At 24.3% G+C, this 24,524-nt stretch overlaps 2 protein-coding genes across 2 annotated transcripts; one reads left to right on the top strand and one right to left on the bottom strand.

Moving 5' to 3' along the window:
* The first annotated feature begins 8,046 nt into the window (after positions 1-8,046).
* LOC128964685 (uncharacterized) lies at positions 8,047-19,272 on the top strand. The gene is made up of 10 exons (XM_054311321.1): positions 8,047-8,932; positions 8,990-9,015; positions 9,272-9,832; positions 10,162-10,336; positions 17,505-17,678; positions 17,769-18,071; positions 18,212-18,303; positions 18,445-18,627; positions 18,806-19,018; positions 19,198-19,272. Exons 1-10 carry the CDS (start codon positions 8,047-8,049, stop codon positions 19,270-19,272), a joined length of 2,688 nt encoding a protein of 895 aa, XP_054167296.1.
* A 593-nt stretch (positions 19,273-19,865) lies between these two features.
* Positions 19,866-21,478, bottom strand: LOC128964509 (aminomethyltransferase, mitochondrial-like). The gene has a single exon (XM_054311122.1). It carries the CDS (start codon positions 21,281-21,283, stop codon positions 20,021-20,023), a length of 1,263 nt encoding a protein of 420 aa, XP_054167097.1. The 5' UTR covers positions 21,284-21,478; the 3' UTR covers positions 19,866-20,020.
* Positions 21,479-24,524: the final 3,046 nt, after the last annotated feature.

Below are 24,524 nucleotides of genomic sequence, written 5' to 3'. Positions count from 1 at the left end.
GATGATTGCATAAGAAAATACTTAGAAAAAAGACTTAATAACTAATATCTGTAATAATATATATAAAAAATAATAATAATAAGTATTATAAGTTTAAGCTTATACTGTATTATAAGTCATTAAGTTTATAAAAGAAAATATTATTATTAATGTAAAAAAAAAGTTTATGTCATTTTTGACAATAATAAAAATCAATAAAATAAATTTAACATTATATTCTAGAAGTAAATATTTATTATACAGTATTATAAATATTATTATATATTTTATATTTGTAATTATTTAAAAAAAATTATATGTTTAATATAGATTTTATTCAAATTATGTTCTTAAAACTTTTATGCCATAAAATTTATATACTGTATTATTGCTAATTTGATTTACATTTTAATGGTAAAACACCTTTATTTTTACTTAGTATGCAAATTGTTTTATATTTATTAATTCATTGGTAATGTATTTAATGAGTTTATTGTCTGGTGTTTAAAATTATATTATAAAATATAATTTATCTTTAGTTTAGCAAACATGTAATTATTTGAAATTACATTTTATTTTTAATATTAAAAAAACAAATTATATTTGATAAAACAATTTACATAATAGTCTACAAGTCTAGTCAATCCTATCGATCTCCTGAATAACCATTAGTACACCATTTGTGTCAGTAGAGACCAACAACAAAAAATAGTCTATCGGACAGACATTATATTACTAGTAAAGTGATTGACAACTGTTTTCCCATCAAAATCTAAGTCAATAAAAAACTTTTTATTTTATTTAATTTAAATCACTTCATAGTTTAATATAATTAAGTCGTGTACAGGATATACAGTATATATATTCAATATATAGGATATATGTATACACAGTATATATTTCATTTATTATGTCATATTACGAGATCTATAAAATAAATTAAATTTTATAATAATATTTAAAAAATAGACTATAATTTATTATATCATTTAAATAGTATTTATAACAGACAATTAATTTCGGATATAAAATAAATTCTTAAATTCTTACGAGAAATTAACAAAATATTATTATTATTATTACAAATTAATGTAAACTGTTATTAAACGACAAAAAATTAATACTTATTATAATATATTCAAAATTACTGTATTATATCATATCTATGCAGTATATAAGGGTTAATGTTTTAAGTGTATTTTGTTTTGTACCATATTTTTATAATGATAATAATAATATTATTATTATATATTATAATATTATTTTATTCTTATCATCATTAAAAAATAAACTGACAAATAATAAAACCTATTAACTTTATATAATATACTATATACTAGTGTATATACTATATATATATATTAATTTATATAAATATAAATTTTTATATATTGGCTTTTATACAATATATTTATATATAATTTTAATATCATTAACTTTAGTATACTAATAACTTTAATATTATTAAATTAAAAATTTTTACTATTTTATGTTAGACTACATTAAATTATACCTTGAATAATAATAATAATAATAAAATTAAAAATTGTTGTTATTATTATAATAGTGTATTTTTTATACTGTTTTTCGCTTATAAAACAAAGAAGCGATTAATTATGCTTTTAAATGGCTATAAAAATAAACATTTTTAATGTAATATTGTATAGCTTTGGTTATAGTTTCTATATATAAAAATAATATATAATAGATTTTATTTAATAATGTTTTTTACAGACCATTAAAGTCATAACAAATTGTTATAATTATTTATATTCATTGTTTATCATGAATTTGCTTGTAAAATGTGGCTTATTTTGAAAGTTTAGTTTAGTTTTAGTTAGTTAGAGATATTATTGTATAGGCAGTGATCACAACATTAAATGTAAATTTTGAATAAATTTAATAATCATTCATCACTTGAATGTGTTTTCTTATAGAGAAAAAAATCAAAAATAGATTGCATTATGTTTTTATTTATATAAATAAAAAATAAAATAATAGTTTATTTTTTTATATATTTTAACATACATACAAATTTTTTATATGATAAATGTTTAAATAAATCAATGAGAAAAATACCGACTTATCAAATATAAAACAATGAAATGAAATTAATGATACATTTTTTCAAAAAAAAAATTTGCCATGAGTTGTGTGTATATATATTTATAAATGTGTTTTGAGATATATTTAATATAAAAACTATTAGTATATATATATTTATAAAAATAGATTTATAAAATATATATTTTGTTTTTAAACAAATATAAACTGTTTTAACATTGGTTTATTATTTTTATTATTGTTTTCAAATAATATACAAATAAATCTTATAAAATAAAATATTACAATAAATACATAAATTCAAAAATCTATAATAACTTTTAACAAAGTGCTAATAATAATAATAATAGTAACAATAATAATAGTAATAATATAATAGTAATAATAATAATAGTAAATGTTATAGTAATAGTAATAATGGTAATAATTATTATTATTATTATTTTTCAGTTAAAAAAGTTTTGCTTAAAAGATAAATTTGTCAATAAAATACATAATATTGATGTTCAATAGTTTTAATTTTTAATGATATTTTTATATAAATTTAAAAAAGTTATGTCTAATCGTATTCAATGATTAAATTGCTTAAATAATTTTATTTTTTTAGTCTAAACTAATACATTAGTTATTATGACTAACATTTTTGCTTATAAACCTATCGATGATATTAAATCTCTCATTTGAAAGTTCAACGCTCTTATCGATTATTATATCATATATGAGACCAAAAAACATAGACAAACAAATAAATGAATAAATTGAATGAACGTATGAATATAAAAAAACTAAAAATAATTTATTTGATATGCATTTTACACATATAATGTATGTACGTATATATAGAAAATAATTTATTAAAAAATATGTTAAGTATTTTTTCCAATATTATATTATCCCATTTGCAAAGTGAATCACGAAATATCATATTTTTGTTATTTAATGCTTTATGATATGTGTGTTTGATTGTATATAAAGTTTTTTTTATATATATATACTTTACTGTACATGTTATTTATTTTATACGTCAAATCAACAAACTTTTGTTGGATATACTGTATATTAGTATATAAATAAAAAATATTAAAAATTATATAAATTTATTTTATCGGCAATAAGATGATTGTGTGTCTATGTATGTATGTATGTATGTGTGTGTGTGTGTGTGTGTGTGTGTGTGTGTGTGTGTGTTTGTGTGTGTGTGTGTGTGTGTAGAGTGTTTTATGCATTAAATCAAATAGTTTTTAGTTTCGGTTATATATATATAATAGCCAATTGAAATACGTGAACACAACACGAGTTCATATAATATCATATTATAAAAGAGAAAAAAATACTTTACAATACAATCATATGAATGAATGAAAAATACAATAAAAATTTTGTCAGATTTTTCTTTTTTGGTCAAACATTTAGTGTGTGTGGCAGTGGTTATCAAAGCAGATCACGAATCACTGGGCATTCATACCCCAAACAAAACGTTTTGTGATAATATATTTATTATTTACTATATATATATATAGCTATATATACATTATATAATAATATATAAAATTGCATTTCATGAAAATTGAATTTATTTTGATTTCTATGGATATAAAGTACTACAGTAGTAGTAGTAGTAGTATATACACAGTAAATATACAAAAAAAAGTTTATCTAAAAGTCAATTTCACTATAAAATTATGTATACTCACACTATTTAATGGAGATTATCTCATATAAGTAGTGAATGGTTTATATATTTATCTATCATATACAGTATATATATATGATATTTATATATAATATATATAAATATATTATTTGAAAGATACCTATGAAAGATATAACCATTTATATATATATATAAATTTATATATAAATGTGAAGCACTTGGAGGCAGTCTATAAATAAACATCGAGTGAACTCATCTTAACGTTTTGACTCTTAATATATAATAATAATAAACTGTAATATTCTCTCCGGTTGTGTCCCTAATCTATAAGTGCTTAGAGTTAATCATTAATTAAATTCATGGCAAATGTACTAAAATTATTGTACGATTTATCTAATTTGGTTCATAAAGAGAAATGAATCCAATGAATGAATGAATGATTTAAGAGAGAGTTTTATGTAATTTAGGGCTTAATATTGTCATTATTTTTATTGATATACAATTGCCAGCATTTTTTCCGTAACTTTTTTTTTAAAAAAAAGGCTTTATATTGCAATTAAATACAATCGTTGAATTGATTTTTAGTATACATAGATAGATAGATACAGAGATAGGGAGAAAAAAAGTTTACCCAAAACAGGCATTTCCTATAAATAGGTTGGTTATACTGTATTATATATATGCAAGCTTTTAGGCAATAGGAAAGTTAGTCCTCTGCACCACAAATAATCTAAACAATCAATAATATATATAAATTATATTTACTTTTTCATCTCATCTCTTCAATTCCTACAATACAATACCAGTATATTATTTGGGTATAAAGTGAAGCAATTTAGTCGATTAGTTGTTGTGTTGTGTGTGTGTGTGTGTGTGTGAGTCGATAGAAAGTACGGGTGCTTTAAGTGTATTTGGTTTTTGTTGACTGGATTTAGATATTTATTTATTTTTTCTCATCAAAATGAGAGATCAAATGTATTTTTTATTTATTTTTTTGGTATAATTAAAGCAAATATAGCATTTTAATGAGTGTGTCTCACATTTGCCTAATTAATGCTATAGTATTAAAAAAAACTTAAGTAAAAAATTTAAGTACAAATAATTTTCATTTATTTGCTTCAATACTACTCTATATTTTTTGTTTGTTTGTTTGCTTTGTGTGTAGTTTTTTCTTGTTGTAGTTGTTGTGTAAACATTGGACTTTAATTGCAGTCAAAAAATTTTGTTTGACATTAAATCGAGAAATTTTGTTTGAAAATAAAACTTTTTGTTAAAAAAAATAAAATAATACCATAAGTTAGATGTTTGTACATTACATAAGTTTGTCTATTATAATGATGTATTTTTTTGGGAAAATTTATTATTTTATTAAACAATAATAAGTATTGTATTGTCTTATATTTTATTAAATTTAATTTGACATATAAAGATTAGTAAATTGTTGATGACACTAGTTGATAATAAATAATTCATACATAACTTAAGATATACCTATATATATATATATATATATAATATTAATATGAAAATCAAATGTTATGTTTAATACTATTTATAAAGTACTGTACTATTATCAAGTGCTGCAATCGTTAAATTCCTAATATATATATAATACAAATATATAAAAATTTATATATATATATATATATATATATATATAAAATAAACCTCATTTGAAGCGCTAAGTTATGTCAAGAATTTATTTGAAAATTAAGAAAATATAATATATTTATATATATATAAAAGGATTTGTTTACCGGAGATTATTGTGAGATATATGTGAGATTTTTGGCACATATATGACAAAACAGTGTCACATAATTGAGTATACCATACACACAAAGTCTCACATATTTATTATTATTATTATTATATGATGTGATATGTTATATAATAATAAGTTTATATATATATTTTTCTTTATGAGAAAAAAATATTTTTTTTATATAATATATAAAAAATCATTAATATTTCTGACAAACCTAATGTTGAAACATTATATAATATAAATATTTTGATAATCGATTTTATTGACTGAAAAAAAAACTAATATTATTTATTACTATACTTTTTGAAGAAGACTTAATAGTATAGTTTTTTTTACTTGAAAGACAACAATAATATTTGGTTATAAATGTTGAATGACTTTGAGAGGCCTATTGAGCCATTAAGAGACAAATTAATGTCTTATTTCTTATTTAACTTAATCGACGACTAGTTTTTTTCTTTCTTCTCTATCGTTAAACTGCAATAATAATTGAATTAATACCAATTAAAAAGTAGACAATAAATATTAATTATAGCAAACAATAATTTATATTAAATAATATTATGTAATTTGGCTGTAAGTTAAATGTTGACATTAGTTGCTTGTTTTGTAAATTAAAAAAAAATTAAAGTTTAATGTGTCTAAAAGAAACTAAATAAGTTTTCTCTATCATTTATTTTTTTAAAATATAAGATAAATATTGTATATAATAATATCAGAAATTTAATTTAATTAATTAGTTAATTAATTAATTGAATAACTAGTTAATCAAAAAAATATATATATGACAATCAATGAAGATATTTAACAACAAAATAAAATTGGTTTTCTTGTTTTATCAGAAAAAATTAAATAATGACTTAACATCTCAAGAGAGAGAGAGAGAGAGAGAGAGAGAGAGAGAGAGATGAGAGAGAGAGAGAGAGAGATGCCCTAAAAATAAGGACAAACATTTGGAGTCAATAAAAAGTTATGATACCAATAAATAAAAACTTTTATAATGAATTAATTTTTTTGTGAACAAAATAGCTTTAAAATACTAACACAACACACACAACATTTTTACTCATTTAGATATCGATATAAATACATATAAAAGAGATATATTTAAATAAAATAAGAATTTAAGTTTTTATTTTATGAATATTTTATTAGCAATATTATTAAATATTATTTTTAATATTTATTCATGTCCTGTGAATTTATATTATAATAAACAGTTATTGCAAATATCATATTAAAAACAGTATAATATTGAGTATATATATAAAAGTTAAGGTCATTTAATGTAAGATGAGTTTTGTTAGCAATCTTTATCTATTAAAATATTAAAAATCTCTTTTATTTGTGTGTTTGCCTTACGGTTAAACAACATATTTTACATCCAAAATAAATTTCTTTTAAAAAATGAGTCAAAAATGCTTTTAGCATCAGTTTAGTCACTGACTGACTGACTGTCTGATTGACACCATTTCCCCAAAAAACTCGTCTAAAGCCACACATCTTCTTAACAAATGTTGATCTCTCTCTCTCTCTCTCTCTCTCTCTCTCTCTCTCTCTCTCTCTCTCTCTCTCTCTCTCTCGTGTTGTGTTTTGTCTTATATATTAGATGTTATATTAGTACTGGTAAATCAACTTTAACAACAACACACACAAACAGGGTTCATGTATTTACAACATTTTAAACAACTGTAGGAGTTTTTTTTTATCAATACCTGATTGTTGTGTTGCTAAGAGTTTTCTATACTAATATATTTATATGTGTTTGCAGTAACTGGTGGACAGGCATACACTTTAAATTAAAAAAAAAATAAATAAAAAAGCATTTGTATGACTGTAGGTTTTTCTCATATGTTTGGTTTCCAATATACCTGGCGTATTATACCTTATTATATTATACCTTAACCTTAAGAGTGTTTATATATATTGAGCGCTCAGTTAGATGTTTCCGTATGTGTGTGTGAGTTAGAGAGAGAGAGAGAGAGAGAGAGAGAGAGAGAGAGAGAGAGAGAGAGAGAGAGAGAGAGAGAGAGAGAGAGAGAGACTCAGTATTGTGTTGTCGGCATTTGCGCTGAACAGCCGCTACTTTACACACACGTGAGGATCACTTTATATATGTCTCTCCTCTCTCTCTCTCTCTCTCTCTCTCTCTCTCTCTCTCTCTCTCTCTCTCTCTCTCTCTCTCTCTCTCTCTCTCTCTCTTTCTAACACATATACACATCGATGTAATGGTATATTAAGCTAACGGTTCACTAGTTTAGAGAGTACAGTAAGAGAGAGAAGAGTAGAATAGTCTGCAGAGTTGGATAAAAGTTGATAATAAGTTTGTATTGAAAAAAACATATTACACTATAAAAAAATCTTATTTTTTCTAACACTTGTGTTCAGCAATTTTCTTCATTGTTTGTTCCGATATTTATCACCACTTTTTTGTTGTTGTTATATATAAGGGATAGTTATATATAAGGGATATAAATATGAAATTAAATTGACAGTCATTTATATAGTGTGTCTGTATATCAATATATTTATATATATATAAATGTTTTGAAAGGAAAGCACCGACCGATCGATAAGCGCAATGACTTCCAATACAACTGTCAGTCTGTTTCATAATCCCTCGGCCCTTACCATTGAGAACCTATCGAAAGGCATGAATCACCACAAACTCAATATATATAACGCCAGATATCACGGGGGAAATCCAGCGTCGATGAGTAATACCCGTTATGGCACTAATAATACTAACGGTGCTCACTATTCGCACGTAATTTCAAATTTTAACACTGAAGAAGCCAGTGATCTGCAAACTACTGGCAGTAGTAGTAATAATCACAGCACACAAAGTAGTCGACTTCAAAGTTATCCACCACCTCATAGCCTACATCTTCAACAACAACAGCAATCAATGCAACAACAACAGCATCTTCAACAACAACAACAACAACTACTACATAATCAACAAAATCATTCACAACAGTTGAGCTCAGTTGTCAATCGGATCAGACCTGAAAAATCTAATAGACGTAACGTACAAAAGCTTACGTGGAGAAGCTCTCAATGGGTAAAAGGATTTGACGGGGAAGACGGGGATGAAGACTATGAGAGTAGTCAACAACAACAACAGCAGCACATGGATAACAGTATGACTATCAGTGATGTGTCGACTACTGTTGCCATCAGACGAATACTATTGCTATACGAAAATCTACAGTTCCGCGAGGCGGCCAATTTTATCAATCGGCTTAATTACGGCACATTTAGGTCAATCCTAACTGATCTACCAATCGATGTATTTGTCGAATCAATACCTAATTCGTTGCCAATTTTGGAGGCCTTATACGCAAAAGTGTTTCTTAGTTGCGGCGATGGACTTACCGTTTCCTTTAACTTTCTTCATCCGCATCACGTAATCATGCAAATGGTTCGCCTCTTTGCCCTTCAAAACCCCAGTATACCCGACAACAGTGCCAACTGTCTGTTGCAGTGCATTCAAGAACGGTTTGATGCCAACCATCCGGCAGTCGTGTCGTGTAAAAAGCTATTAAAGGTATAGTAAATATGATATATATTTGTTTGCAATTGTTATGATTTAACTATTAATATAAATATTTATATATATGTGAAAAAATACAAATACTATAAATTATTTGAATTGATTATACAGTATAGTACACAAAAAAAATAATTTATAACACAAAGGTGTGGAATAGCATTCTTATGTTTAGTTTTTCCTTCAATATTAATATTTATTTTTTGATGTAAATATTTTTATTATTGTTATTGTTGTTGTGGTCAAACTATAGGTTATAATACTATCTGAGCCCGGGTTACGCAAACATGTGTACTGTAAAAAGCGATCACTTGATCGGGCCATAGAAGGTATGGGCCATCACGGACTGGTCGGTACTTCCGATGAAAAGCTTATGGTTCTACACGAAGCACTGAAACTTGAGTTTGAACGCGTTATTCAACAGTACAAGACTGCTGTCCAAAAGTTAGAGGAGTTGGCATTAGCCAAAAATAAGGAACCGACTACCCGTTCCCTATCGCAGGGACCGGCACCGACCAACAGTTCCCATCAACGACTGTTGAGTCTACGTCAGGACGAGATACAGGAGCGGCTGATCAAGAATAAGACCCTATTGAATGCTATTGAACCATGCTCATTTACTAATCACTCGCTGCAGATACTGCTGGCCATACTCCAGAAGCGCATCGATTATGATAAAGAAGTACTTTTCCAGTTCACACAACTGAGAAAAGAGTATTCAGCGCTCAGTCCTAACTCGACGGCCCAGAATCCCATTGATAAAGAAGCCATCGTTGCTCCAGTTCTGATGCGATTCTCACATGGATGTGGACAGGTATGTAACCGTTAATCTTGTGCGTGTTTGAGTGTATGTGTGTATGTGTGTGTGTGTGCGTGTGTGTGTAAGTGATAGCCTAAAGTATATTTATATTCAATACTTGAAGTATACTAACTATTCACTATCGTTTACAATCTGTTTTATATATATATAAAAAAAAAGTTTATAATTTAACCTAAATTTATGTCACTTTAAAAAAACTTTTTTTTTATCACAACTGGATCTCAAATCTTTTTATAAAAAAAATTCTTTCTCTTTCTTTCTCTCATCTCTTTTGCGAAAAAAAATTAATTGACTCATTGACTGACTGAACAACAAATAATTAGGTCCTGAATCTCATCAAAGAGGTTCATGGGTCGGATCCCATGGACAACAACGATGACAGCAGCGATATATCGGGATATCATAGCGACTCGGATTCGGCTCTCATTATGAACTCACCACTCAATATACCAAACTATAAGGCGACCAAAAAATATAATACAGTACTCTATCGATCGGGTGAGTGACCACACTATTTACACACAATATTATTAATGATATCCATATTATTTTTGATAGTCTTTTTTCCATTTTTTGACAATAAAAAACACATTTTACATACCGGTACTATCTCCTTGTATAATATAATATAATAATAATAATTGTATATTCCTAACCAAATTTATGAATCATAAAAAACATAAGTATGAAATGATAATTCATAAGAGCACACAAAAATACTATCATATGATATAATAATAATAATAATAATAATAATATTTTTTTGTAATGTTGATTTGGTTACATATACTGTATGTACAGTAATGTTAGGGACAATCATACCAACAAAAAAAACTATGGTCTAAATGATTATTATTATTATATGAGATGTATTTCTGTATAAGTGTAACGGTATATTATTCAATAGTATTACCAGTATATATACAGTATATTATAAATATTATAGCTATTATATAACAAACTGTGTGTATGTATGGGGAAAGCATAGTTAATGAACTTCACATTTAATGAGTGCAGTGAACGAATAATAAAAAACCACTTGAAATATATTAATACAAAAATTTTATGGAAAGTTAGCTGAAAATATTTTTTTGTTTTGTTTTTTGTGTGTGTGATAGATGCTATGTTATACTGTATAAGAGTGTAGATTACAAAAAAAAATTACAAATGCAATTAACTATTTATCAATAGTTAGTAACCGTATGATATGAATTTACTGTACTGTAGTATACTATACTATCGGTGCCCACATATAATGCATAGTTCATCTTATTTTTAATGAGAATAATAAAACTATTATTATTTTTTTTCATTCAATATCTTCGTGTCTAATGTCAGACTAATGTTAGGCATTCGGTCGAGTGCTTCACATAATGGTTAAGCCATACGTGAATTGAAAGCATCGGTGTGTCGATAGGACTGCCATTAGATATATTAAATATATATTATATATACTGTATATGATATTAAATAATATAACATGACTTTAGGGCACACTTTACACGTTAAATCTTTCCGGTTTTTTGTTATATAACTTAAAATAAGAGCCAACCTATTGAAGGAACTCCTGTGTGTGTATGCGTTAACATATAAACTACAAGTGCTTATGCATAGAAGGTATCATAAGAGAAATTTTTATATTCATATAGTTTTTTGCACATTAGATTTATTTAGTTTAGCTAATAATAATAAATAAACAACAAATATTAAAGCTTATGGTAATGTTGTGCTAATGTTATTTATTGTGTTATGTATTTTTTGTTGTGTATATACTGTATATATTTTTTCTTCTTCAATGGAGAAAATCTGTTTTCATGAGATAACTCCATGAGCACTAGGATGTTGTATGGATGTGCCATCACATACACATTTGATGATAGATGTCAAAAACTTAACCAAACAGTCCCCTTCCTCACCCAAAAAAATGCAATGCATAGCAAACAATATTGTAAACTAAACAGTAAACAAGTTAACAATTTATCAGTTAATATTTTTTGTTGCTTAATTTACATCATATTATTAGACAAATATAATTTTTGTTTATCAAAAAAACCAAAAAAAATTGAATGTAATTAATAAGTATTTATTAATTTAAAATTTTTTATTTTGTTTGACACTAATCATCCGATGTCTTATATAAATATACTGTATATTATGTAATAGTAGAACTCACACACAGACACACCATCACATAATTATGTCATTCACTTATTATATATGTTAAAATTGTTTACCTAATGCACTTGACTTTAATTTTCTCATAATAATAATAAAATAATAATAATAAATGTGTGTCTCTTATGTTTAGGAATTTATCTTATATTTTTTTATTATTTATTATTTATCATATAATAATACATGTATCTTACTTTAAAAAAAATAAAAAGTTCATTTGAGAAAATAATAGTTGCGCTAATAACTATTATCACAATTATTGTTTATAATAGTTATCTAAAAAAATATATAATAGAAATTTTTTTCCAAATCATTAATATAAAAAATTATAAACAAAAAAAAATAAAATAATAATTGCACAAAAAAATGCAAATCTTATATATATATATATATAGTTTATAATTTTTATTTATAAATCCATTTGTTGTTCAAAAAGGCTTTTACATTCATACCTGTACATATATATTAATATAAAAATATTTTTTCAAGTAATTTTATTGTTGTTCAATTGCACATAAAATGTTTTTTATAAAAATGTTTTATAAAATAAAAAATTTAATACTTATCTAAATTATATAAAGTTAGCAGATAATTACAAATTACTCCTTGAATTTGGTGTACAATTATTTAGTAATTTGTTATCTTTTATGTGATGTATATTTTATAAATTAACCTGTATTTTTCTTAATATTAACACGAAATTTTATTATTATTATTATTATTATTATTATGAACGTTAACATTAATATTAACATTATTATTATTATTATTATTATTACTTTTTATTATTATTATAACATTATTATTTACATTCTATATTTAATTTTAGATTTTGTTGTATTTGTTTGTGTGTGTTGTCAACAAAATAATATAAAAAATACTAAAATACATAATAATTGTTGCCATTATAGAGAATCTAATGAGATTTAAATGTTTGATTAAAACATAATTTTGTTTAAAAAAGTTTTTTTTCTGGTGTATATAAATTTTGTATATAAATATAAAAGTTTTGTACGGCAAACAATGGGCTAAATTATATAATAATTTATTTTATAGTAAATGATAGGGCTGTCTATCAGAAGCACATGTTTTAATTTGAAAATTGTTTATATTGTATAATATAATAATATCATATTTAATATATATATATATATATATATATATTTATCGTAATTACATAAGACATGAATTATATATTAAATATATATATTTATATTTAATACATATAGGGTTTGTTTAATAGATGGGCGCTTTGTTTGCGGTATAATTTGTGGGTCAAGTTGAATGGCATTCACATCATATTACTGTTTGTATGGGATTTAATAAGGAAAGGTAGGAGAGATGGGGGGAATGGTAGTCACCATCTGATATGGATAAGAGATATAGATTGAGCATTCATTCACTGGCAAACAAAACGCATAATTAATTTCATTTAAACGTACGATGACTTCAAATGCCTTTAAGCGATCGTTTAAAATAAAAAAAAAACTTTTTTCAATTCATTCAAATAATGTGTTGTTTGACTTCTCTCTCTCTCTCTCTCTCTCTCTCTCTCTCTCTCTCTCTTGGAAAAACAAAGTTTTCCAGAAAAAAATTGCACTTAACTTACATTAAATATTGTAAGTTATAAAAGTGCACCTAAAGGTTAATATATAAAAAATAAAATTTATAGACTGGTGTTGTTTTAGCAGTAGTACTACTACTACCAACAATTATTTATTGGCACATAAGGGCTATCGGTGCCCGTTATACATAACTGGGGATAGAGGGAGAACCTGTCAAACCGGACCTAACGGTGCTGGACAACTTGTATATTAATACTATAGTCAAAAAAAACTATTTGTATTATACACATAATATAATGTATTAATATAATAATAGATGTGTTGTTGAGTGCATATAATATTGAGCTCACATTACAAGTGCGGCAATACCTTATGTCACGCGTTTTTCTTCAATATATATATAATTTAATATAATATAACATATCTTTAATATATATATTATACACTATATTTTGGGACTCAATTGTGAATGGATTGATTGTCAGTAAACTCAGTATTGATGGCTTATATATAGTGTATAGTATATATATATACTGTAGTACCGGTATATTAGTTATGCAACCAAACAAATACAACACAAAAATGTTAATATATTGTATATATATCTGAAAGAACAAAGCATTTTAATGAAACTAAACAAACAAATAGACGGAAAAATCCTCGAAATGTAATGTAATGTATCACAGCTTTCAAAATACTGCAGTAAAAAGAGTCACACAAACAACCAAAAACACTGTTAATAAAGTTAAGAGCAATACATTAGGACATGTACTGTATGTTATTGGGTTTGGTATGTGCTGTGTGTTTGGTAGTGTAAGCCTTCAATCAAAGTATTGAATGGCACTTACAGTAATAAACTAATAGTTTTTATTATTATTTTTTTCTGGGCAAAGAAAATACAGGCAAATACTTTACTAGTAATTCAAAGGTCTAACAAATTTTTATATCAAATTTCAAATACCAATATATAATATAATAGGCAATGAATGCAATTATAATAGCGTTGAAAACATATAGCAGTTTTTTTTTTGGTGAGGAGAGTGTTGTGTTTGATCTACAAAATTAGTTTCTATGGTATAGTACAGCGTATAGAATATTCAACATGTGTTTGACAGGCGTTTCAATAAAAATATTTAACATTTTATAAGCAAAACTATTAACACTAACAACAGTGAAATATATTATTATTAGTGTGAATATGTCGTGAAAGTTTTGTAGTGTTATTATTATTATTATTCATAAGTAAATTATTTAGTAATTTTTCTAATATATATATATATTTTCAACTATATTATTCAATAGTATTGATTTTATTTTATTGTTTATATTATGCCTAATCAATTCAATGTCTAGTAATACAAATATAAATAGTAGTATAAATAGTAATAAACAACAATTATGTGATACACTAATCAATTATATTGATGCACAACAACAACACGATTGTGAGTTTTCATCAAACTTTGCTTTTGAATCAATCATTAAAACTAATAAACAAAAAGTATAGATCAAAACAAAGTTGCTTATTATTATTATTGTTATTACAATATATAATAATTATTATATATATATATATATATATATATATATATTTATTAAATATAGATAATTTACATAATTTTTTCATAGTTGAATTTCTTTTATATATTTTATTTATTTTTTTGAAAAAAATGTCTAAAAATATATCTATTCTATCATCAAATTATCAAACTAAACAAATATTTAATATTTTTTTATTTTCAAAAAAATTAATTGAAAAATTAAATTAAAAATAGAAAAATTCATCTTTTAATAAATGCTTATTTTAAAAATTATACGTTGAATTTATGAACAAATAACTAATAAATAAACATGAAATATATTATAAATTTAATACCAGTATATAATAATAGTAGTAATAATAATGTAAATAATAGGTAAATAGAAAATTATCATTATTTTTACAACAAAACTATGTTTGCATTTATAGCGATTCACATGAAATTTAGATAAAATTCACATAAAATCGATGTTTTATTATGTTATGTACAGTATATTACTGTACTGTATATATATAAATTATATATATAATACCTATTATATGTATACAATAACTATTATATCGAGAAAACATATGTAATTTTATAATTATAAAACATTATTACTATATTAATATACACGAAATAATATATTTATAGTAGTTTACAATTTTTATATAGAAATTGTTATTGATATTATTATATTATTTTAAAATTACATACAGTATTATACAGTATATACTACATTACTAATATATAAATGGCAATAATTTGAAATCATCACTCAATTATTTGGATGCCTTATAATAAAAGTTGATTTATATTTTCAACAAAAAAAAATATTTCTCATATTTTTAGATTAAATTACACAATCAATTGAAACGCGAGATATATTTTTATTTTTAGAGTGAAACATACATTTTTAGAAAAATTATATTAATTTTTTTGAAAATTATTTCCGTTTAATTAAACTTATTTTTCAGTTATATAAATATATTCAATAGAATTTATAATTTAAAATAGTTACATTTTAAATTATTACAAAATTTCAATAAAATCTTAAAAGTGCTAAAAAATTAATTTGTAATAAATGTAATGTTGAAAATTTTATTATAATATGTTTAAGATCTCAAAAAGATTTATTTATTGATTAGTATTTTTTATGGATATCATATAATTTTTAATATATATTTATGACACTTGTTTTTAACAATATTTAAGCTATTTTTAGCATATATTTTTATATTTTGAAAATTAATTTAATAAAAATTACTCAATAATCTCTGAATATTTAGGAAATATCATTATAAAAGGATTTTCATAAACATTATCATTATATTAATATATATATATATATACTGTTTATAAGGACCGGTATAATAGGGAATACAATTATATTTATTACTGTATATACTATGTCCTACACATTGTTATCTAATTTATCAGATTGTCTGACAATACCATTATTTCATGTGATAAGCAATATTTATGATAGGATTTAATAGCATTAAAAAATTGCTAATTTATTAGAAATAAGCAATTTTATTAAATACTAAGCCATTATATATGTATCTTTTGTTTATCAAATAAGTTTATTTTTATGAAAAATTATAAATTTGTATGAAAAAACAACAATATAATTAATACAAAATAATTCAAATTTTATACAGAATAGTTATTTAGAAACAAAATAGCAATTATTTATATATATATATAATTTGTGATTTTGCAAGCTTAGTAATAATTAGTAAAAAAAGGCATTAAAAACAATATAAAACAGTAATGTATAGTATTTTTAGCTTAAATTAAACTATACTCTATTCTCTATAAATATTTAATATACTTGTATTTTAATATTTTAGTATTAATTAATTATTTTTGTGTTATTTTATTTTAAATTATAATATACAAAAAAACTATACATTACAGTAATATACAGTACATTTACAATATAAATGTGAAATTTTTTTTATAAATTAATCGCATTAATTTTTTTATACAAATTGAAATTATGTAAAACACATAGACATTTAAATGCATACTTATTTTATACATATATAGTTTTGTTACTATAAAATATTATTATATTAATGTTTTTCGATTATAAAAATATTATTAGTATTTTTTTATAATAAATATTATTAATATTACTAATGTTTTTGATTAGATTAGTTAAGCTAATTTTGACATTAACTATACAAATAAAGACACACAAAAAAATAAAACTTCAATCATTAACTGTTTAATAATAATAATAATACTTTAATAACATAATCTTATTATATGAAAAAAATTATGGTTTAATTTTTCTTTTAAAAATACATTGACTGACAGTAAAATTAATTAATTGGTTATTTTATTTGATTTTTTTTTTATTAAATTAAAATCTTTTCAAATTTGTTGTTACAGTACGTGTCAAAAACAATAGGCCGAGTGCTAGACGATTGGGTAATGTCGGCGAATCGTCGTCAGCCGGCAGTGACACACAATCTTTTTCCGACAGCGGAAAGTCGGACAACAGCAACAACGGTGGCAACAATGGATCAGCTGATGTCAAGTTTACATCGGATTCAATCTCTTCTGGTTTGTCAAACCATACACACAAACAAAACAAAAATAATTATTTAGTAGCACTTAATTTGATGAATCTGTTTAACGAAATTAATTAATTAGGCTCTCGACGAGACTCATCGGGTGGCGTCGGCGGTGGCGGCAGTGGTGCTGTGACAGTGAAGGGCAACATTTGGACACAGCATGTGGTGAACGATACGACTGAAGTGGATGTACTGCGCCGTGAACTGGTCAAAGCCAAGCAAACTATTTTTGAGTTACAGGACAAGGAGCGCAAAATGAAGGACCGATTGGCTGAACAAACACAGCGAATGCTGGAAAGGGGTGTTCGCTTTGAGAATGTCTGTCTCGGAGATCGGAGACCGACAGCTCTTATCAGAAAATACGGCAATCTTTACGCACAGGGTTTGACACATTTTCAGAGACACTTATATTTAGTATTAATTATAACTTAATAGACAAAACACTTTTGATTAACTGTTTCTAAACTCTCTCTCTATATGTGTCTGTCTGTCCCCTCCCGCTGTTTGACTTTATGATTATAGCCCGCGTCGACACATTGGACGCATTGGACAGTTTGCAAGCACTGAAAGATGCGGATGAACTCAAATCAAAACTCCTTTTCTCTGTAGTTGTCGTAAGTGAAGGCATTTTTCAATTGATTTTTTTGTTGTTGTTTTATTTATTTATTTATTTTAGCCATTACTAAGAAATAAAATACCATTAATTGATTAATATATCAATATATATATATATATTTGTTGTCACCATTTAATAGCTGGCGTTCCGTTCAGTGCATCACTTATTGGTCGACATAAGGCGTCGATTGAATCAATTACTTCAGATTCCGGACTCATTAGGCGTCCATAATATCGATCCGTCGGTTAAAGAGTTGCATTCAAGCGTTAACCACTATTTGAGGTCAAACACCGATCGATTTGATGTTAACAAAAATGTTGAGGTATTTAATAGTTTACGACTTATTAGTATTATTTGCTATTTATTTGTTACACAAGACACACACATATACACCATAAAATTAGCTCAATTTTATGAGTGATATATTTTTACGGTTCACTTGAAAAATGCTGACAAAAAAATTTTGTTAATAATTTTTGTTTGATTTGTTTGTTTCGTAGGAGGTTTGCACACAGATATGGGCCACACTTTACGACTATCCGTGTTTGAAAGCATGCGATCTATTGGTAACATACGTACGGGACTGTGTCCGACTTGCGTGGGCGCTGTCCATACAGACCCCATCCTATGTGATTGAGTACGAGACCCGAAGCTTCCGCAAGGATATGCACATCAAGTTTCACGCATCCAATCAGGAGTCCGATGTAATTAAGGTATTATAAAAAAAACTAAATGTTTTTAAAAATTTATTAACTATCAATAAATTTTGATTTTTTTCATATATTTTTTTGTATACATATTTATAATTTATTAACTGCACTAAATTACTGTTATTATTATTTATTATTACTATTATTAATAATTACTTTTTAAATTTTTTTTATATATATAGACCTATCTATGGCCGGCCCTACTCGAGGAAGCGCCTAACTGTTCCTGTGTTCATAAGGGAGTTGTCATTACCTGATGATAGGACTCAATATTACGGTTATGTTATATACAAATAAATAAATGAATGAAAACTAAAAAATGATTGTATTATGAATTATTCATTATATAAAAATTAAATTTATTATATAATGAAATAGGGAATCAATATATTATTATTATATATATATATATATTTATTATTATAAATCATTATTTATACAATGAATTTTATGTTTTTGTTAAATTGTTTTTTTTTTGTATTTTATGAAATAATAACTTTTTTAAAATAACTCTATTAATAACCATGAAATTTATATAATTGTATAATTTTTTTATTTTCTAAAAAAAATGTATACATATCAATTAATAGTGCATACATTTATAATAAATTTAAACTATCATATAATTATAGAATGAATTTAAAATGTAATCATGTAATCAAATGAATTTATAATTACAATTTCATTAATTTTTATGAAACATAATAATAATAATAAAAATGACAATAAAATTAATGTATTTTATTTTATAAAATCAATTATTATTCATATAGTGTATAGCAGTAACCAAAAAAAAAAATCATTAATTATTTTTATATATATATATATATATAATAATTTGGCTATTCATTTAAGTAATTACTGGTACTTATTATTATTAATATAAATTTGCTAAACACTATGATTACTATTTAGATATTAATAATAAAAGCAATTAAATATATGAAAGTTGATAATACACCCAATTAATTGATGGCACAGTTGACTTTTTAAAATTTTTTATTTTTATTTAATGAAGTAATATTTTGTGGCCACAAACGGCATTTTCACGATCTCGTACTCAAACTGTTTGCCACGGATATCGCACAAGACATTTGTACCCAACTTATGACTGAACGGCAGATATGCCATCGCTATGTTTTTCTTCAGCGACGGCGATGGACAACCACTGGTCACTTCACCGATCGGCTGTTTGGAGGTGACGTCAAGCACCTGAACATGAGATCGTGCGGGTGGACCCGATGTCAGACCCATTAAGCCTACTCTTCGGGATTTAGGTTTTACTTTCAATTGTTTTAATATAATATCGGCGCCAATAAAATTCGCGTCATTTCTTCGCCTTTTGGCTATAGTCCACGTCAACGATCCCTCCACCGGACCGGTAGTCTCATTGATGTCATTACCATAAAGACATAGACCGGCTTCAAGTCTCAGTGTATCTCTGGCGCCCAAACCGGCCAATTTGATCGCACCTTTCGATGCGCTTAATAATGTTTTGCATACATAAACGGCTTTTTCTGTGGGCACCGATATTTCAAAACCATCCTCACCGGTATATCCACATCGCGTAATACGACAGTCCTCTATACCGCAAACACTGGTCACCACGGATGTCATAAAATTCAATTTTGCCAAATCATAGTCGCCAACCAATGGCTGCAGACATGTAGCCGACTGGGGTCCCTGTAAGGCCAACAGTGCCCTATTGAGCACCTGTACGTCGACATCCTTGTTGTTTGATTTATACAATTGACAATTTTCCATCACATGCTTCAAGTCTTGTTCAATACGACCGGCGTTTGACACAATATATAGGGAATCGTTTGCCGTCTTCGACACAATCAGATCGTCATTAATGCCTCCCTTGTCGTTGGTATACAATGTAAGAGTCCCTGTATTCACTTGTAGGCCATCGATGTCGGCCACTGTTAGTCTTTCCATAAAATCAATACAATCTTTACCTGTGAACTGCATTTGTAACATATGTGAGACATCAAACAAACTTGAGGACTGTCGTGTATGTAAATGGGAATCATTGATTGATAGGTTATTGTAGAGGACAGGCATCTGAAAGCCAGCAAAGTTGACTATTTTGCCACCGTTTTCAACATGAAAATCATAGAGACAAGTCTTTTTCGGTGATGATCCACTCAAATAACGTATTGATTGTAAACTTAATAATTGTTTAGTTTTATTATTATTAATAATATTATTATTGTTTAATTTAAAACAATTTACAAATGGCTTTAATTTAATAGTTGAATTCATAGCTATTGTTTTCTAGATTTTAATTGTGTGAAAAATTACACCAAAAAATTACAATTTTTTTTTATTAAATTATTAAACACCACGAAAATGTGATTTATCTAAAACATCATATGTATGTCTGTTTAAAATGAGTTTTAACTAATGTTTAATTTTTATATTATCATTAGAGAGTATCTGTATTTGTGTGTATGTATGTGTGTGTGTGCTAACTAGTTATACTAAATATTAAATTGATTAATATGTTTGTCACACAAATATATATCATCAAAATTAGAAAGAAAACTTCAAGGCTAAATTTTTAATAGATTTAATTATCAACTAATCAAATATAAAAACTTAATTTTTCGATTAATTAAAATTATAATATGTTTACTTAAATGTTTTTGACTCATAAGTTTTTAATAGTGAATAAAAGTTTTTTTAAAAATAATTTCTATTCAATTACTGATCGAAGATTTTATTGAAATTTTGAATTGAGAGTTTATTATGGGATAAAATTTCAAAACTTTAGACTAAATGTCTGTAAAATTGTGAAAACTATAATATATAAATTTATTTATAAAACAAAATTATTAAATTTGAAATATTTGTTACACTAATTTAACTTTTAGATTTAAAACAAGCAATACTAACAAATGGTATAAATAACAAAATAGTAATTGAAATTTATGTTTATTGAAATTATTGAAAATGATTCTTCTAATTATATTTTTTTTATTAATTTCTGAACTTAAGTATTAAACTTAAAAAATATATGGAAAAATTTAGAGCAAAAATTTTATTACCAATTTGTAAACATATTTTTATATAATTAATTAAAAGATATCAAAAACATTTATTTTTTCAAAACTAAAAGTTGAAAACAAACTTAAATTTTAAAATCTAAGCTAAAGTTAAATTTTTTGAAAATTTTCTATTAACATCATTAAACATATATATAAATAATTTCATACATTATAATAAAATATCAGTCACTATATGACAATCATTACTGTAATTTGTTTCTCTGCCCACAGATGTTGTTAGTATAACAAAAAAAACATTAGGGTTTAAAGATTATTATTATTATTATTAGTATTAGTATTATTACAGAATATTCTGTATATTACTATGAATTTGGTTTACAGTATATGGTGTGTAAACAGTGAATTCAATACACTATAAGTTAACGTTTCAAACACATAACAGCACACATACACAACATATCCTATGCTTTTAATACATATCGTCTACTAGTGTATCAAACAACTCTTGTTTTTTTTGTTGTTGTTTAAGTCAATAAATTTATTACATTAATATTACTTCTACAGTCTATTGTCTAGATATACCTATTTTATAATATATTGTTAGTATTATTAAACTTTTTATTTTATATTATTTTTATATTTGTCGTTGTTTTGTATATTGATCTGTCTATCAATTAATTAGCAACTATTGTATAAAATATGTGATTACGAGAGAAAAGAAATCATTATATAACCAAAATGTATTGTAAACAAAATTATAACTTTTTTTAAACAACTTTTTTTCACCTAATATAATAATCATTGGTATCATTTAAAAACAAAATTTAATTAATGAAAACAGTAAGTAAACTATTTTGTAATTATTTAAATATATGTAACAACAATTTTTTTGATTAATTATAATTGTTTATAAATTTTAATTTAAAGCTCCCAAATGACAAAATACAATAATATTACTTATATTAATAAAATTTAATTATATGCTAAACAATTTATATCCATTATGATATGCTTATTTGGTAAATGATATATTATCAATTAATAAATATAATTATTAATTTTTATTTAAACATTAATATCTATTATAGATTTATTTTTAAATTATTTCAATAAACAAATAACCCAAAAGTGGTTTTCAAATTGCTTTATACAGAGTTAGACAATTTGTTAGAAATATATAACAAGAAAAATAATAAACAAACTAATTATATAAATAAATACATATATTTATATATATTAGTTATTTAATTTTTCCAAACAATAACATTATTATACAATATTTACACAAAATTATATAATAACTTCTCAAAAGTTTCTATAGAAACCAATATTAATATAAAAACACATTTTTAGTCTATTGTCTCGTTTTGAATATTAAATTTCAAAAAAGTTATTAATTTTTATTATTACTTTTTTTATAAAATAGTCTTAAAACTAAAACATTTGTATTTTTCATTTAAGATACTAATTTGAAATTCAGTCTTTAATTAGTTATGTCTATTAAACTATTAAATCAATCTTTTTTTAAAAAAGTTTTCGTTTAATACGAAATAAATTACTTAAACTACCAAATAAAATGCTATCTAACTATGCATATCATTAATTTTCATTTAATATTTAATTTTTATGTTATTGTAATTTCTACATACTATGTAATTTAAGCATAATATAAAGGTGCGCAATATATATATATATATATATTCTGTAAATAATGTACACTGTATTACACATTTATAGGCAAATTTAAGATTAAAAATGTTTTATTGCATTTTAAGCATTAGGCATTAAAATTGAGAGATTTACTATACTATTAAAATAAATAACAAGCAACTAACATAAAGCCCTGGGTATTATTTATATTTAGTTTGCTAATGAGCTCTCTCTCTCTCTCTCTCTCTCTCTCTATATATATATATATATATATATATGTGTGTGTGTGTGTGTGTGTGTCTAACTCACTAATCAAAAAATATTTCAAATTACTAAATAACATATGAATAATATTTATAAAATAATACATAAGACTGTATAAATAAATATTATATATAAAAACAATGATTTGTAAATATAATCACATGGATTATGTAAAATAGGAAAATAAATACTGTATTAACAACAATAAAAAACATAGTCTAATAATAGTAATAATCAAATTCAGCATTTAATAAATATATATATAAATATAAATTTATATACTATATATATATATATATACTGAAAACATATAAATAATTTATTAGAAATAGTAATTGGCATCTGAGAGATAATAGGATGACTAATAAGAAACATAAATAATAAATAAAACAACGAAAACTTTTTAGTGTTGGCTAATAATTTAGGAGAAACTTTTGTTTTAAATTGTTTTCATTAATTACTTATTAGTTGTATTATATTCATACACTATTATTATAGTTATTCAGTATTATTTGGGAAAATAAATTGATTTGATTTAAAATTCAAACTAATTTTATTTCATTAATATAACAGTATTTATA

This window comes from Oppia nitens, unplaced genomic scaffold, assembly GCF_028296485.1.
Source record: "Oppia nitens isolate AA-2021 unplaced genomic scaffold, nextdenovo-longstitch-racon4-pilon3 scaffold9_pilon_pilon_pilon, whole genome shotgun sequence".
Classification (NCBI taxonomy): domain Eukaryota; kingdom Metazoa; phylum Arthropoda; class Arachnida; order Sarcoptiformes; family Oppiidae; genus Oppia; species Oppia nitens.
Note: the sequence above shows the minus strand (reverse complement) of the source record. Positions and strands in the feature narration are given on the sequence as shown.

Coding starts and splice junctions, on each gene's coding strand:
- LOC128964685 (XM_054311321.1), top strand. CDS start 8,047: ATGACTTCCAATACAACTGTCAGTCTGTTTCATAATCCCTCGGCCCTT. Junction 18,304..18,444: donor TCCTTTTCTCTGTAGTTGTC/GTAAGTGAAGGC, acceptor ACCATTTAATAG/CTGGCGTTCCGTTCAGTGCA. Junction 19,019..19,197: donor AGGAGTCCGATGTAATTAAG/GTATTATAAAAA, acceptor TTATATATATAG/ACCTATCTATGGCCGGCCCT.
- LOC128964509 (XM_054311122.1), bottom strand. CDS start 21,283: ATGAATTCAACTATTAAATTAAAGCCATTTGTAAATTGTTTTAAATTA.